We start from the raw sequence: 15926 nt of genomic DNA, 5'->3' as shown, positions 1-15926 counted from the left end.
CTAGTTTCGGCGGGGGGGGGGGGGGTGTTGAAATTTGATATTATTGTGATGAGTGGCCAGTCTACATCTATCCATCACTACAGGTTTATAGCTTTAAGTTTATAGCTTTAAGTTTATAGTGTGTATGTGCTTGCATATACACACACAACATCCAAGATTGTATCCAAAAAAAAAAAAATCCACCTAACTCACAACTTTAATTTCTGGCCCACAGGCAGAAACTTCTCTTTCTGCCTTTTCTACTACTACTGCTATAATGGTCTTTGCTCCATGAAGCTGGCCAGGCTCATAACCACCTCCACTCAAGCATTTTTGACCTACTCAACTCTCCTCTCATTAACCTTGCTGTGTTCAACTTTCAGACCCTACACAAATCTCTATGCCTATGCTCATGCTTCCGTCCCAGAATGTTGGCCCTACAGAATTCCCCACTCGCTCATCTCTTAGAGGTCCAAGAGGAACACTAATGACATCAATCTCACTGACCTTGTAGGGCTTCAAAAGGTCATGGGCACTGCTCCTTCCTTCAAACCCAGCAAGTAAAAAAAATATCCAAATGTGCTATTTCTTACTGCCGTGACCCAGGAACAACAATTTCTTCTTCCCTTTCCTTCTCTGAATAAGCCATACATAAATAGAAATTATATTCCTTGTCTCTACAAAATAATTACAGAGCCAATTGCTTAGTTCCATCCCATGACTTGTGAAAGATGAAATAGTCTAACACTGAAAGCACTTAATCCAAAAATATAACATTAATAATAAATTATGAGCATACTTACAATTCTCCAACAAGTCCTAAGACAATTAACATACCAGGAATGGCAGGTACGCTCACTCTTTTGTTGTAAGCAAACTCTCCAGGATCTTGGAGGTATTTCTGTTCTTCGTCTGAATCCTCAGATTCAACATCTTGCCCTTCACTATTCTGATGCACTAGACGGCGTTGGACACTTGTATCCATGGTTTCAGATCTGCAAGAGGAATTAAATATTCTTTTAAATGGTTTAATATAGAAAAGACCTAAGCATGTAAATGTTATTTTCATAACGTTTGATAAAATTGAAAAACCATAATTTTTTTCTTTTAACATGTTTAAGTGCTAATATTAATTTGATAGGTTTACATGCACATGCATATATTAATTGCTGTTGTTGTTGCTAGCATTTCCAAATAGCTCTAAGATTGAGTCAGCTTATTAAACATTTGTGAAAGCAACCAACAGTCTAGGGTACTTGATATCTCATGCTTGGTTCAGTTGAAAGACCTGACTACAAATTATTGTATGTAATGTTTGGCTGTGTGAGATACAGAACATCACCATCATCCTCGTCATTTAATGTTCTCCTTCCATGCTGGCATGGGTTGGACGTTTTGACAGAAGCTGGCAAGTCAGATGCCCTTCCTAAAGCCAACCACTTTACAGAATGTACTGGGTGCTTTTTATGTGACACCGAGGTCACCAAATAACTTGAGACCAGACTCCTCAACCAAAGTGGGAGTAGTATTGAGGGAGGTGGCTTTATGCCAGGTGATGAGAAGTTAGAGTATCAACAGAGGGGCAGAAATAGGTGTCTTGCAGTGAAGGAGATACATGGCTACCTCAAAGAGAGAGATAAGATGGTGAAGATATGACAGGGCATATACTCAAGTTACAGGGAGGTGTATGTAGTGAAGTAGACCAGGACAGGGCAAGTGGGTGGGTAAGTCTGTGAAATTGCAAAAGGGGAGTGGGAGATGGAGGGGAGGACGTAGTAAGTGTACACGGGTTGAGGGAAAAGGTGTTTGGAGGATATATTTTGAGGAAAGAGATTCAACAGGGACCTGTGTGCAGATGAGTTCATAACAGCTGTTCCATAAACAGAACTATTTACATGTGAAATTTAAGTAAGGGCTTGAGTATTCCACAGATATACGAACTCTTACCATAATTCTCAAGTTGAATTAGTGTAACAGTGATGTGACAAGGCTGAAATTTTGAATGACAGGTATAATCCATTAAATGGGCTTCAACACAATCTTTGTTGATCCAATATCACTCACAATGTCATGGGTATGGTAAATTTTTTCTCTTTCAGCATTGACAGTAACTCATCTCAAAACTTAGCTTTATAACCATGTTAACATTCTATATTGCTAAAACACTACAATATCAGTGGGAAGATTATTACAGCAGTTATGAATACTATATTGGCATATCAAGCAACTACATAAAATTTTCCCTGCTATAAAGAATTCATTGTCAGTACTATCATAAATAATAAATTTATCTATTGCAAAATCTATTGATGATTATACCAGAGGAGCTGAACAGAAAAAAATATAATATCCTCATGCAACCATACAAGAATTTCCATAAAAAATATAAATTGGTCTCAAAATAGATGCAGTAAAATATGTTGTTGCTGCTGCTGTTGTTGCTTAGTGCAGTTCAAGCCTGAGACCTATAATTAACGATATTCTAGCCATGACCATTTTTCTTTATTTATTTAAAAAAAATTTTCAGTGGCTGTTCGGTAAAGAAATTTCCTTTGTAACAGAATGGTTTTGGGTCCAATCTGTCAACATGGTGCTTTGGGCCTATAGCCTTGGGCTGACAAATGCCTTGTGAGTGAATTTGATAGAATCTCTGTGAAAGTCTATCGTGTGAGTGTGCTTGTGTGTACACAAGTATGTGAGTGTGTGTGTATGTATGTATATATATATATATATATATATATATATATATATACACAGACATGTAGGAAGTAAATAGACACCTTTCATTTTCAAAATTTCTGATCTAAGCGTCTTAATGTTTTCAGTGGTGTAGAATTTACAATGTAATTATTATTTTTCATTTCAGGTGCCATTATATTAAACATTTGCATAGAGTAACCATGTCACGCACAAAAAATACAGCAGAACTGTCAGATTTTCAAAGAGGTTGTATTGTTGGGCAATATGAGGCTGGTCTTAGCCAGCGAAAAATTGCCGAAAACCTTCAAAAATTCCTCTTGCTACTGTTAATAGAATTATAGTGCAATTCAAAAGTCAAGGAAAAGAATCAACAGATTCTCATCCCAGCCGACCTGGGCCCTCGGAAAGGAAGCTTCACTGAAGAGAATTGAGGAGAACGAGCCCCGTTTGAAGGCTTCTGACACTGCAAAACAGCTAGAAGTTAGTCCAAGAACGTGTGTTACATATCTGCATAAGCTTGGGTATTATGGATGAGCAGCTAGAAGAAAACCTCTCCTTCAACTGATTAATATCATGAAAAGAAAGAAATAGGCTAAGGAGATGTCAGAAAAATCCAGTTCATTTTGGGATAGAGTGATATTTCTCAGATGAATCCAGATTTGCATTATTTTCAGACAGTGGACGTGTTTGTGTCTGGAGGCTTTCCAATCAAGAATTTGATTTGAAATGACTCCAACAAACTGTGAAACATGGCGTTATCTCTGTAATGGTATCGAGAGCTGTAACCAGCAATGTTTCAGTTTCCATCTACCAAATCCACTCACAAAGCTTTAGTCAGCCCGAGACTATAGTAGAAGACACTTGCCCAAGGAGCCACACAGTGGGACTGAACCCGGAACCATGTGGTTGGTAAGCAAGCTGCTTACCACACAGCAACTCCTGCACCTATATATATACATATGTATGATATATACTTATATATACAATATACATATATCATCATCATCATCGTTTAGCGTCCGCTTTCCATGCTGGCATGGGTTGGACGGTTCAACTGGGGTCTGGGAAGCCAGAAGGCTGCACCAGGCCCAGACTGATCTGGCAATGTTTCTACAGCTGGATGCACTTCCTAACACCAACCACTCCATGAGTGTAGTGGGTGCTTTTTACGTGCCACCGGCACAGGTGCCAGACGAGGCTGGCAAACGGCCACGATCGGATGATGCTTTTCCAGGCAGTGACCTGAATAATAATAATAATAATAATAACAACAACATTGAAAAACACCTTAGCAATGAGAACCCAGGTTCAAAATTTCCCCTAGACACCTGATGAAGGCTATGGGTATATCAGCTGAAATGTTATGTCAACAACAAACAAGATGAGGGCAAATATCCATCAAATGTAAATAATGTAGGATAAGTATAGTTGGTCAACACCAACCCTATTACTCTTCTGGTAATTATATCAATTTTTCATTGGTTTCTGTAATTAGGCAGTGGTCATACTGGGGCACTGCCACAGAAACGAAAGATGAAGCTGAACTGAGAGTCTGCCTCAAAGTAGAATGCAACTTGCTAGAAATAACAACCAAATTTCCCTTAAATCACACCCTAGCATCTTAAATAAGAATATGAAATGTTTAGATAATGTAGTATGACATGCACACATTTAAAGAAACAGCTAGATTGTCCTTGATCATAGTTTAACTCAATTTAAATTGGGGCTAAACAATAACATAAGGCATAGTTGAAGCCCAGTATGATTTCAACTTAGAGGGCCGAGGAACAAAACTACATACTTATAGGGAGGGCAGTTTTTCATATTTTATTGCTCCTTTCTAGTATTAAATATGCAAAAGGATGGATGTCCACAGCTGGGATGTCCCTAGGTAAAAAGGTCTGTTTAATCAGGGTTAACCTGAGACTAAATAGCATATAGTATAAGCCAATGAAGGAGCTTTTATATGGTAAATCAGCCTGCTAGAAATAGCAACTAATTCTTTCTTAAATCACACCCTACATCTTAAAAAGAAAATAAGAAAAAACCATTCAGATAATAGAATCCCAGATTTACACAAAGACAAGTTCATCATTGTTGGAATGTCTTTAATCACAGGTCTATCTGATCAAGTTTGACTCAGGGGTTAAACAATATTCTCATCATTACATTATGTCTGTGGTGAAGAGGAATAAGTAGCCATAATAAAACAATGATAAAGTCAAAATATGGCACAAAAGGAAGTGGAGTACAGGAAAAATGAAAATAGAATTCATATATTACAGATGCAACACCATCCCTTCATCACCACCACCCCACATTGTTTCTCACAGATGCAACTCCACCAACCTGTTTTTCTTTTCCCTTAGCGATGAAAAATATACTGAAACTTGTTATATTAACATGGTTGAATCTCAGACATAATCTAGAGAGAGAGAAAACACTTCAACTGACAACTATTAAGGGCTTGAGTACATTGGGTAGACTTATTTGCATAATTGATGGATTGGCTAGTATAATTACAAAATGATTAGCATGATAATTCTACTCTACTGAATATATCTATAGATTTTAGCAAACATTCTATGTAATTGACAGATGTAAACAACTTAACACAGGTGTTAATCTAGTCTTTAAAGCTAGCTGGTGAAAACAATAGACATATTTCAGGATTTGGAGCACAGATTCAAGGTCTCAAATTTTGGAGAATGGTTTGAATTAATTGATTAAATCAACTCTGATACCTGACTGGGACATTGTTTTTATGACTCCTACAGAAAAGTGAATGATGAAGATTTTGTCAGAATGTAAAGGGATACAATTAACTACTGTAAAGCATTAAATCTGATGCTATTCTGGACTCATTCATTTATTCAATGTCCATTTTCCATACAGGCATGATTTTAGAGGGAGCTCTTCCTGTCACCAACCCTTACCTGGTTTATATATAAAGGATATCTTTATTCTACAAATCTTCTATTATTGAAATAATATAAATACAAAGCTGGAGACAAATTCAGACAGTGTAGGTATCCAACTAGCCCTTGGGTTAACATCATTACATGTACCCTACAATCCTGAAACACAACACTGTTTCCATTCTCTCTAGTAGTCTGTTTAAAGTTGGTTTACTTAAACCTATATCAGTTTCAAAATTATCAGTGGTTAGGGTATGCTAGTGTTTTACATCTAACTAAAATCCATCTACTTTTCTTTGAACATCAACAACATTAAATTTACTAGTCTCAGAGTACTCCTCCACTAAATGACCCTTCCCACCAAACATTTTTGTAATTACCCCACCATCTACACATACTCACTCACGCAACAACACCACCACCACATGCAAAAAGAGAAATTTAAGTATCCAAATAGAACACTTCCATAAGTTCTAGGATAGGAAATTAGAATTTTAAAAAATATTTTTAAAAAAGACACAAATAAATACCCCTAGTACACAATGTATCACATGAAGGAGGTTAAATTAAGACTCTTTATCATTGACTTGGTCTTTCTAAGCTATTTTCATTTTTCTTATAAGACATCTTAATTTTTCTTATAAAAATATTTTGGTTTTTCTTATAAAACATTTAATCAAAATATTCTGTAGAAATTTTGTATAAATTCATCTTTAGCAATCTCAATTAAAAGAAATTTGTCGTATTAAGATTCACTACTCCACTTCATAAACACAATTACAATTTTGGATTTTTCATTTTCTCTTTTTCTTATTTTTAATATATATATGTGTGTGTGAGTGAATGTGAGTAGGTTTGTGTATGTGTATTTCATTGTTTACTTGGTGATAAATCTATTTAAGAATTTAAGCTTTAACTCTTAATTGCATTGCATGCAATATTCACTCTTTAACAGAATCTTCATTTTGTATGAAGGCGATTTTAATGCACTTGTAATATAAAGCAATTTGATGGTTGATTTCTGTTCGCAGGAAACACATTTAATTGAAGAAAAAAAAAACGCACAACAAACTACCAATTAAACAATTGAATAAATGTATACTTTGATTGAAGTTAAAATAAAAAATTGAAGAAAATTTTAGTTGTTATAAAGACAACTGCAGTGTGTTTGGAAATTAAGTGATGTTTGCCTTGAAGGGAGTACAACATACATTTTTTTTTATTAGTAAATATCTCTAGTGATGGCCACTTTATAAAATCATAATTTTTAATACACTACAGTATTTCATTTTACAATGACCAAACAATAACTACTACTTTTTTAATTACATTTATGTAGAACCTCTGCTATATATAGCGTAAACACTAGACACACACTACATTCTGTAGTATTCACACACACAACACTACAGAACAGAGAGATCAGTTTCGAACACCATTTCTCCAAAGATTTCCTGAAGAAGGGGTCATGACCCTGAAATACTGAAATACAAGCTAAAAATACAAACCAACAATTTGTATTTTTTCTTACAATCTGTATAATCTGTAAAAAAATTAAAATGTTCACATACACACATATATGATTTTTCCTCATATACATATATATATATGGCCTTGAAGTGTTAATTCAAATCAAACTGACCACCAGTACTTATATTTATGTCTGGTACTTATATAGGTTTCTTTTTGCCAGACTGCTAAGTTACAGGAACACAGACAGCCCCGAATCATTGCAAGATAAGCATAAACACATACATATGTGTATATATAGTGAATTTGGAAAGCAGAAACTGCAGGAAGTTGTGTGTGTGTGTGTATGCACAAGTTTATATTCCATAATTGTCCCCACCTGATTGAAACAGTGATTATGTTGACATTATGACTAGTCACTCTGTGCTTTCAAAGACATCTGGAATAAAAGATCCTTAACTTCGAAAAGAAGAAAAAGTTGGCTGTAAAAATTCTGCTTTGGAAAACTTCCTGTGTAATTTATCCAAGCTAGCAAGGAAAAACAGATGTTAAATGAATAAATGAATATCTTATAAATACACACACACACACACATACACACACGTGTGTGTGTGCTTGCATATTACTATCTTTATGCTGAGTGGATTTGGCCACTTTGATTGCTAAAAGGTTAATTCAAGCAAAGTAAAAACTATAGTTCAGTTCATAGAGTCAGCTTCACACACTGACAGTTTTGTAATTAAAATTGATTTGTTGCCACAGATTTTAACCATATAATCAATTAAATTGATGTCTCTTCCAGCTTCCAAACTGCAGCTGTGTTTTTATTTTTAATTTTTTTCTTTTAATTGATTCAGAAATGTCCCAATTCATTGTCAGTGTAGTCAAAAATGTCACTACAACTCATATATGTACTTGCTAGTTGCACTGCCTAATCTGTCAGATTAAAGTAATTGTTCTCAAAAAGTATGAATATAGTGAATCACTGGTAGTCTCCACTGGTAGCCTATTTATACAAATTTCAAGAAACTAGCAAGGACACTCACTCACACACGCACATGTGCTTTGCTGTCTTCTGAGACACATAATGAATTTTGTAGATGCTTAGGAGAGAAGTACTAAGTGGCTGTTGGATCTATTAGAAATAGCAAATTTCACTTCCTGCCAATTTGATCAAAGTAATGGTAAGGTTAACATTCCTTGCTGCCATTATGACCTGTTGTTCTGTGCTTTTGAAGACTTCATTGTCATCATTTAACATCCATTTGTCCCTGCTTGATGGAATTTGCTGAGGTAGACTTTCTATGGCTGGATGCCCTTTCTGTTCTAATAAGGCATTTCCCTCCAGTGGGACAAGATTTTCATACCATACTTGTATAACAATAGCACTCATTTATAACTATCACACGATGTCTAGACAAGTGTATACACAAAAAACTATATATACAGAATGGGCTTCTTTTAGTTTCTGTCTACCATATCCATTCACAAGGCTTTGGTTGGTCCAGGGCTATATGAGAAGGCAGTTGCTGAAGGTGCTACACAGTGGGACAGAACACAAGACTACATGTTTGGGAAGGAAGCTTAGCCACACAGCCATGCTTGTGCCCATGGAATATAAAAGTTTGTTACCTGAAAAACAGGTGACAGTGACAGGGAGAGCATCATTATCATCATCATTATTTTAGTCTACTTACCATGCTACCATGGGTTAGATGGTATGACAGAATCCAATGAGTCAGAAGATCATGTCTTACTATAATATCTCAGTCTTGGCATGGTCTCTCCAGCTGGATGCCTTCTTAACGTCAACCACATTACAAAGTAAAATACCTGCCTCAAAAATTTGTGCTTAAGCCAAGCTAGTATGGCTTAGATGGAAATGTACAAGTGGTTGAGTATTTCATAGGCCTTAAGGCAATCCTCAAGCAAAGACAGCATAACATACTGTGTGACAAGGGTGGCTGATCATTTGCATTATTTTTACAACAAAATTCCACTCATTTTCAATCAACCCGATTTTGCTACTGAGGCTTAGGTTTATCAAAGGCTATAGTAAAAGACATTTGCCCAGGATGCCACAGAGTAGGATTAAATCCATGGCCTTATGATTGCAAAGTTATCTTCTACACCATTTGAACATACTGCAACTACTATAATTGACTGCCATCATTATCATCCTCATTTGACATCCTTTCTCAATGTTGGCATGAGTTGGATGACTTAAACCAGAGGAGTGCATCATGCTTCATTGTCTGCTTTAGCATGGTTTTTACAGCCCTTAATGCCAACTACTATACAAAGTGTACGATAGAAGGCTTAACTCTTAATACCAACTCACCTAAGACCACCCACGTTTATATAATACAAACTTCCAGTTTTAAAAGAGTAAATTAAAACCTTTCATCAAAAATTTACATTAATTTGTATTCCAAGCACCAGCTTCATAAGGACAAAGTTATTTTACCAAATCTTCATCATTTTCACGATTAATTGAAACAAAGGCAATATGAAACATGCAGCACAAAGTTTTGTCAGTGAACAGGTCACGGTCTCAAAGCAACAAAAATATTTTGACATATTAAATTTAAATGTTGAAGTGAATCTAACGGTTTTTGTGTGTTTCTTAAATGGCTTATTAACACCTTCCACGCTGCAATTGTTTTCGTTCCAGCACACGATCTCAGATCAAGTCACTCGCTATGCAAGTACATCTCCGTAATATATATATACTTAAATTGAGGCACCTTGCTAGTTTGGTATAATCTGCACACTCAAACACTACTATTTGAATATTGAATATCAAGACTCTGTGTACGGGTATTTGTACCTAATATTCCTGTAGTATATGCAGACAACACAACCCAGCTAAGTGGAGATGTCAGTTCTTGGTAATTCAAACATGTACTTTTTATAAAAGTACTTTCTATAGTATTTCTGAAGTGCAAATTCTAGGTTATAAATCAGTAACAAAGATGTACAGGTGTCAATTCATGAATTGGCAGCTGTACATCTTTGTTCCTTATTTATATTATATATATATATATATATATATATATATATATATATATATATATATAATGTCAGTGTACATACTCGACAGAGCGTTAGCACCTTGAGAGAAATGTTGTACCTAAGAAGCATCAGTTGTGGTGTGCAAGAGAGACGATTGCGCTGGTATGGTCATGTGGCGAGAATGGATGAAGATAGGTGTGTGAGAAAGTGCCAATCCCTAGCAGTTGAGGGAACCCGTGGAAGAGGTAGACCCAGGAAAACCTGGGACGAGGTGGTGAAGCACGACCTTCGAACTTTAGGCCTCACTGAGGAAATGACCAGCGACCGAGACCTTTGGAAATATTCTGTACGTGAGAAGACCAGGCAGGACAAGTGAGCCCAGCCCACTTATGAATGCCTTTCCTCCCTTGGACACAAAGACCTGTTGAGGCAAGCGAAGTCGATATAGAACCTCATCCGACGACAGACACCCATGCCAACCCCCCATGCTTGCGAAGACATGTTGGGGCAAGCGAAACCGAATTGAACCAGCCAGGATCCCTGGCCTGGTGGTACCTAAAAAGCACTATCCGACTCGTGGCCGTGGCACGTAAAATACTCCAATGCGACCGTACGACAGGCACCCATGCCAACCCCCTTTGCTTGTGAAGACATGTTAGGGCAAGCGAAATCGAAATCGAATTGAACCAGCCAGGATCCCTGGTCTGGTGGTACGTAAAAAGCACTATCCGACTCGTGGCCGATGCCAGCACCGCCTCGACTGGCTTCCGTGCCGGTGGCACATAAAATACACCAATCTGACCGTGGCCGTTGCCAGCCTCGCCTGGCACCTGTGCAGGTGGCACGTAAAAAGCACCCACTACACTCACGGAGTGGTTGGCGTTAGGAAGGGCATCCAGCTGTAGAAACATTGCCAGATTAGACTGGAGCCTGGTGCAGCCTTCTGGCTTCCCAGAACCCCGGTCGAACCGTCCAACCCATGCTAGCATGGAGAACGGACGTTAAACGATGATGATGATGATGATGATATATATATATATATATATATATATATATATATGCACATACATACATATATACACATACATATATCCATACACACATGCATATATTTATATACTCACACATATATACATACAGTTATACATGCTCACACACGTTACTTTACATACATTTTTCTATATGGATAAGATATTTTTTGTATCTTCAAACATATGCATATTTTTTTTTTTTACAGTTGATTGACTTTTCTATCACTAATGAGTAAGCTGAGAAATACGACTCAGGTCAGCTAGGTCATGTGTCTTTCCCAGGAATAACACAATGGCTATATTATTCTTTGAACTCCAGACTGTTAGGACAGTCATCCACTATATTTACCTCACAGTTATTATTCCTCAGATGTTTCTTTCTCACTCAAACATATTTCTTAGTGTGTGTGTGTGTGTGTGTGTAAGTGTGTGTGTGTGTGTGCATACACACCAGTATGAACATGCATTTTATCACCTGCAATTCAAAGAGCTAGTCTTGTCATACACTGCATCATGTTGGTACTGTTTCAGGATTACCTTTCAAAGAAAGAACCTCTACAATACAGTACAGACAATGATATAAGGAGTAGGTAGGTCCACTGATTGAATAACTAGAATACTTATTGTCTTCATAACTGATACGAGGTATATTTGCATGCGCATGCACACACATCCGCAATTTAACAGTATCATATGCTTACACACACACACACTCTCATGCACATGTTCAGATGTATTGAAAATATATATACAGCAAGACAAAGATTCCACTGAATGGATAAGGTCATTTGAGAACCAGGTGAATAGCATTTTGAAGCAATATACATATACATAATATGTATGTATATATATATATATATATATATGTATATATAAGAAATATGGATTAAGTGATAAATAATAATAACAACAATTAGAACAACAACAACTACTACAACTAGAATAAAAATAAAATGATATTTAAAGAAGACCATAACAGTATACATAATAACATCAGTGTGTTCTTCCCATTTGTTTTACTGCTGACCTCATAAAAGATGCTGTTAAATTTCATGCAACAAACGAGTGAGTGTACGAAGCACAGAGAAATGAGAAATCAATAAGAATGATACAGACTTTAAAGATGAACGGTAAAATTTGTTCTTGTCTTCCTTCCACCATATGAATATAAATACAATAAAAACAATTTTTATGTTCAGCACGACTCTCTTGTTTTTATCTCCAAAGTCACTAGCTATCATACCTGACCACAATTAATAGTTATGGGAACTGACTTTCAGTCAATTCACGCTCTATTATTTGATGAGAGTATTCTCGTTCTGGTTTCAACAATACACCAAAGCCCCTTTTATGGTAAAAAGAAGAAATGAAGTATCAGAAAGTAACAAGTGAAGTAAATATTTACCAAAGCTTTGAAGGACCTTTAAGAGTGTCTATGCTTAGCTCTGGTGTTATGGTATTAAGTGGAAGAAAAAGACATCTCCCTTGGGATAGGTTGCTTGTCTATTGCATGTAATGCTCTCAGAAGAAGATATGGCACTTATTCTTGAGAGCTAAGTAAATTGTCAGGGTAAATTTAATTACTATTCTGTCTGAAAAAAAGTATATGCTTGCAACAAATTTGAATTTAATTTATCTCTCCTTGAAATTCAATGAACCATTGAAAGAATCTCAAGACTGCCCAACTTGCTGGTGATAACAGCTAAATCTTTTTGAAAACGCAGCCATTTTGGAAAACAAAAGGCACTGGATAATGTAGTTTAAAATATAAAATCTAAAGTGGAGGAAGGAGTTGGTCATAGATGGAATACTGAAGGTTATGATGATGATGGTCAGCATCACTGTAACCATCATTTTAATGTCTACTTTTCCTGAAAGAGATCTGTTATTATGAGTGTGAGTTGATGTGTTTGTTATACTCTGAACATTCTGAGCTACAGGCACTGACACTGTCATTTCTCTGTCAACATATCACCCACTAGTTTCATATCTTGGAAGAGATGTGAAATAAGAGAACCCTTACTTGGGAAACAGGTGAGGGTTAGCAACAAGGTATCTGGTTGTAAAACAATGCCTTAATAATACATTTGTCAAATGTATAACATGGAAAAATTAATATAAAAACAAAAACAGAGAAAAAAGGGTCAGCTTGGCTGGTGCTAATTAACAAGTACATTAAGGAAATTTATGCGAGATATCTACTTAAGTTGAATATGTTCTACTGGATGCGTAGTGGTGATGGTGGTGTTTAACCCTCAGTCAATCCTCTATCTGAAAAGATAGATCTATGATGATGGGCAGCTTCATTAGATTGTCAAACAAAATGGTTTGTAGTATTTAGTAACAATCCTTTATTTCAGAGATCAAATCATGTAGAGATCAACTGTGCACTTCACCATTCTAAGTTCAATAAATAAAAGTATCAGAGTGAATCTGATGAACTATACTATCCATCAAAATATGTGGCCTTCTTTTAATTCTACAATCTTTCAGAGACCTTGAAAACAATATAAAAGTTGGTGTAGAGAGCTAGACGATGGTAAAGATGATTTATAAAGCAATATAGTCATACATTTTTTTGAGTGGTTAATAAAATGAACAGAATTAATCAGCCAACACTCATAGTTTGAATATCACCATTATAAAATATATTTTAGGCATTACCTCAGTATTAAATATACGTATTCCTATTTGATACTGCCTCAATTTAGGTACACTAAAATCATTTCAATTACACTTTCCCTGGCAGACATGAACTTAAAGATTTTCTAAGGAAGATGTGGTGTTCATACAGTTCTCAAGGATTTTAACAACAGAAATGAACTATCACAGACAGTACCAAGGGATTGAAACTGTATTGCTTACATGAGAATTTACCTTTTATTTTGTTTGATTAGAATATAACTTGAAAAACAATAACCCAAACAATCATATTCACATGTTTTATAAACATTCATAAAATGCTTAATAATACTATCATTTAATATTTTTAATTGCAAAATAAAATATGAATGTAAGAATTACAGCTGTGTAAATAAAATCGTTCTATGTACTAAGCTACCTACTAAATCTAAACTGACCTAATCACTCTTCTGTTCCAAAAGGAGACAGAGCAGCTGCATAGACATAGGATAAGAAAGCTTTCTCTCATTTGTACATACAATCACAACCAACACACAAAAGAGAATAAATACACAGAATACATGTGTAGTGTTTACATAAAATATACATAGATATATGTTGAATATAAATAGACACACTTTCACACAGCACAAGCACACACACACATTTTCACACAACACAAGTACAAAGACACAATACAACTTTCACTTTATTAGCAAAACATATATCATGGTATGTACAATATATATATATATATATATATATATATATAAAGATGAGAATGTGTGTCTATCTGTCTGTGTGTATGTCTATGTGTCTGTGTGAATCCCTAAAACTCGAGAACTACTCAACCGATTTCATTCATATTTTACACATGCCTTACTTAGGGTCCATGCAGTGTCATGGGTCAAAAAAATTTCAACTTCTTGCCAAATGCAAGCCCAGTGCAACAATAACATCTCTCTATTCTAATGTGAGATACTTTCAGTTTAATAGTTTCACTATTAATACTGAAACTATTGAAGTGAAACTATTATCTCACATATATATATATTATGTGTGAGTAATTGTGTGGTAACTTGGCTTGTGTCTTCTGCTATAGCCTCAGACCAACCAAAGCCTTGTGAGTGGATTTGGTAGACAGAAACTGAAAGAAACTCATCGTATATATATATGTATATATGTTAGTGTATGTGAGTGTGTTTTTGTGTCTGTGTTTCTTCCTCACCACTGCTTGGCAACATCCCCATAACCTACTGGTTTGACAAGAAGAGACCGATATAATTAGTACCAGGCTTATCAAAATAATAATAAAAAAAAAGCACTGGGGTTGATTCATTCAACAAAACATTTTTCAAGGCAGTGTCTTATATTTTTGTTTTCCCACTCAATTGTATCTGTTTCTGTGTAGTAGATGGTAAATATGCTCTGGAATAATCAGTCAAAGAGTTTTTTGTCACATGTTGTTACTGTTTTTGTTGAATAAAATCTGTTGAAAAAAAGTTGCAATAATTATGCACCAACCCAATATATATATATATATATATATATATATATATATATATATATATATGCTCAACTAAAGACTGTGCTCTAGCATGACCACAGTCAAATGACTGAAACAAGTAAAAGAAGAACATATATATAGATATATATATAGAGATAGATAGATATTTAGAGATAGATAAATAAATATATAGAGAGATAGATAGAGAGGGAGAGAGAGAGATAGACAGACAGACAGATAGATAGATAGATGCAGAGCATGGTGCAGCCACTGGCTCTCCAGACCTCAGTCACACCATCCAACTATGCCAGCATGGGTTGGATGACTAGTAAGAAGAGAGGAAGTTATTCTCAGACAAGAGATCTGACCCATATGTTTGCAATAAAGAATACTCTACTCAATAATCTATGAGCCAGGCAATAGTGTTAAATGAGATGTGAGATTAAGCCTACTTCCCAAGAACTGTGTACCCACAACTATCCACACAGTTTCTGTCAACCAAATTCTACACAAGGCTTTAGTTGACTTAAGGGTATAGGAGAAGGATACTTAAACTAAGGTGCAGCACAAAAAGACAAAATCCAAATATTTGCAATTGCAAAACAAAACTTTTTAACTACACAATTATGCCTTCATCCAGTATCTTACTAGTGTCCTTAGTGAAATGAAGAAGGATTAAGTAAA

At 35.6% G+C, this 15926-nt stretch overlaps 1 protein-coding gene across 2 annotated transcripts in view; it reads right to left on the bottom strand.

Annotated features, from left to right (window-relative positions):
• Nucleotides 1-15926, bottom strand: part of LOC115211136 — a 238671-nt gene that overhangs the window by 156798 nt on the left and 65947 nt on the right. For both annotated transcript variants that reach the window (XM_036502257.1, XM_036502258.1), the window contains exon 2: nucleotides 783-974. In XM_036502257.1, the coding sequence (XP_036358150.1) occupies nucleotides 783-964 (182 nt within the window). In that variant the 5' untranslated portion in view covers nucleotides 965-974. The remainder of the gene's footprint in view (nucleotides 1-782; nucleotides 975-15926) is intronic.

Source organism: Octopus sinensis, linkage group LG4 (genome assembly GCF_006345805.1).
Source record: "Octopus sinensis linkage group LG4, ASM634580v1, whole genome shotgun sequence".
Classification (NCBI taxonomy): domain Eukaryota; kingdom Metazoa; phylum Mollusca; class Cephalopoda; order Octopoda; family Octopodidae; genus Octopus; species Octopus sinensis.
The sequence above is the reverse complement of the archived record's forward strand: the minus strand, read 5'-3'. Positions and strand labels throughout refer to the sequence as shown.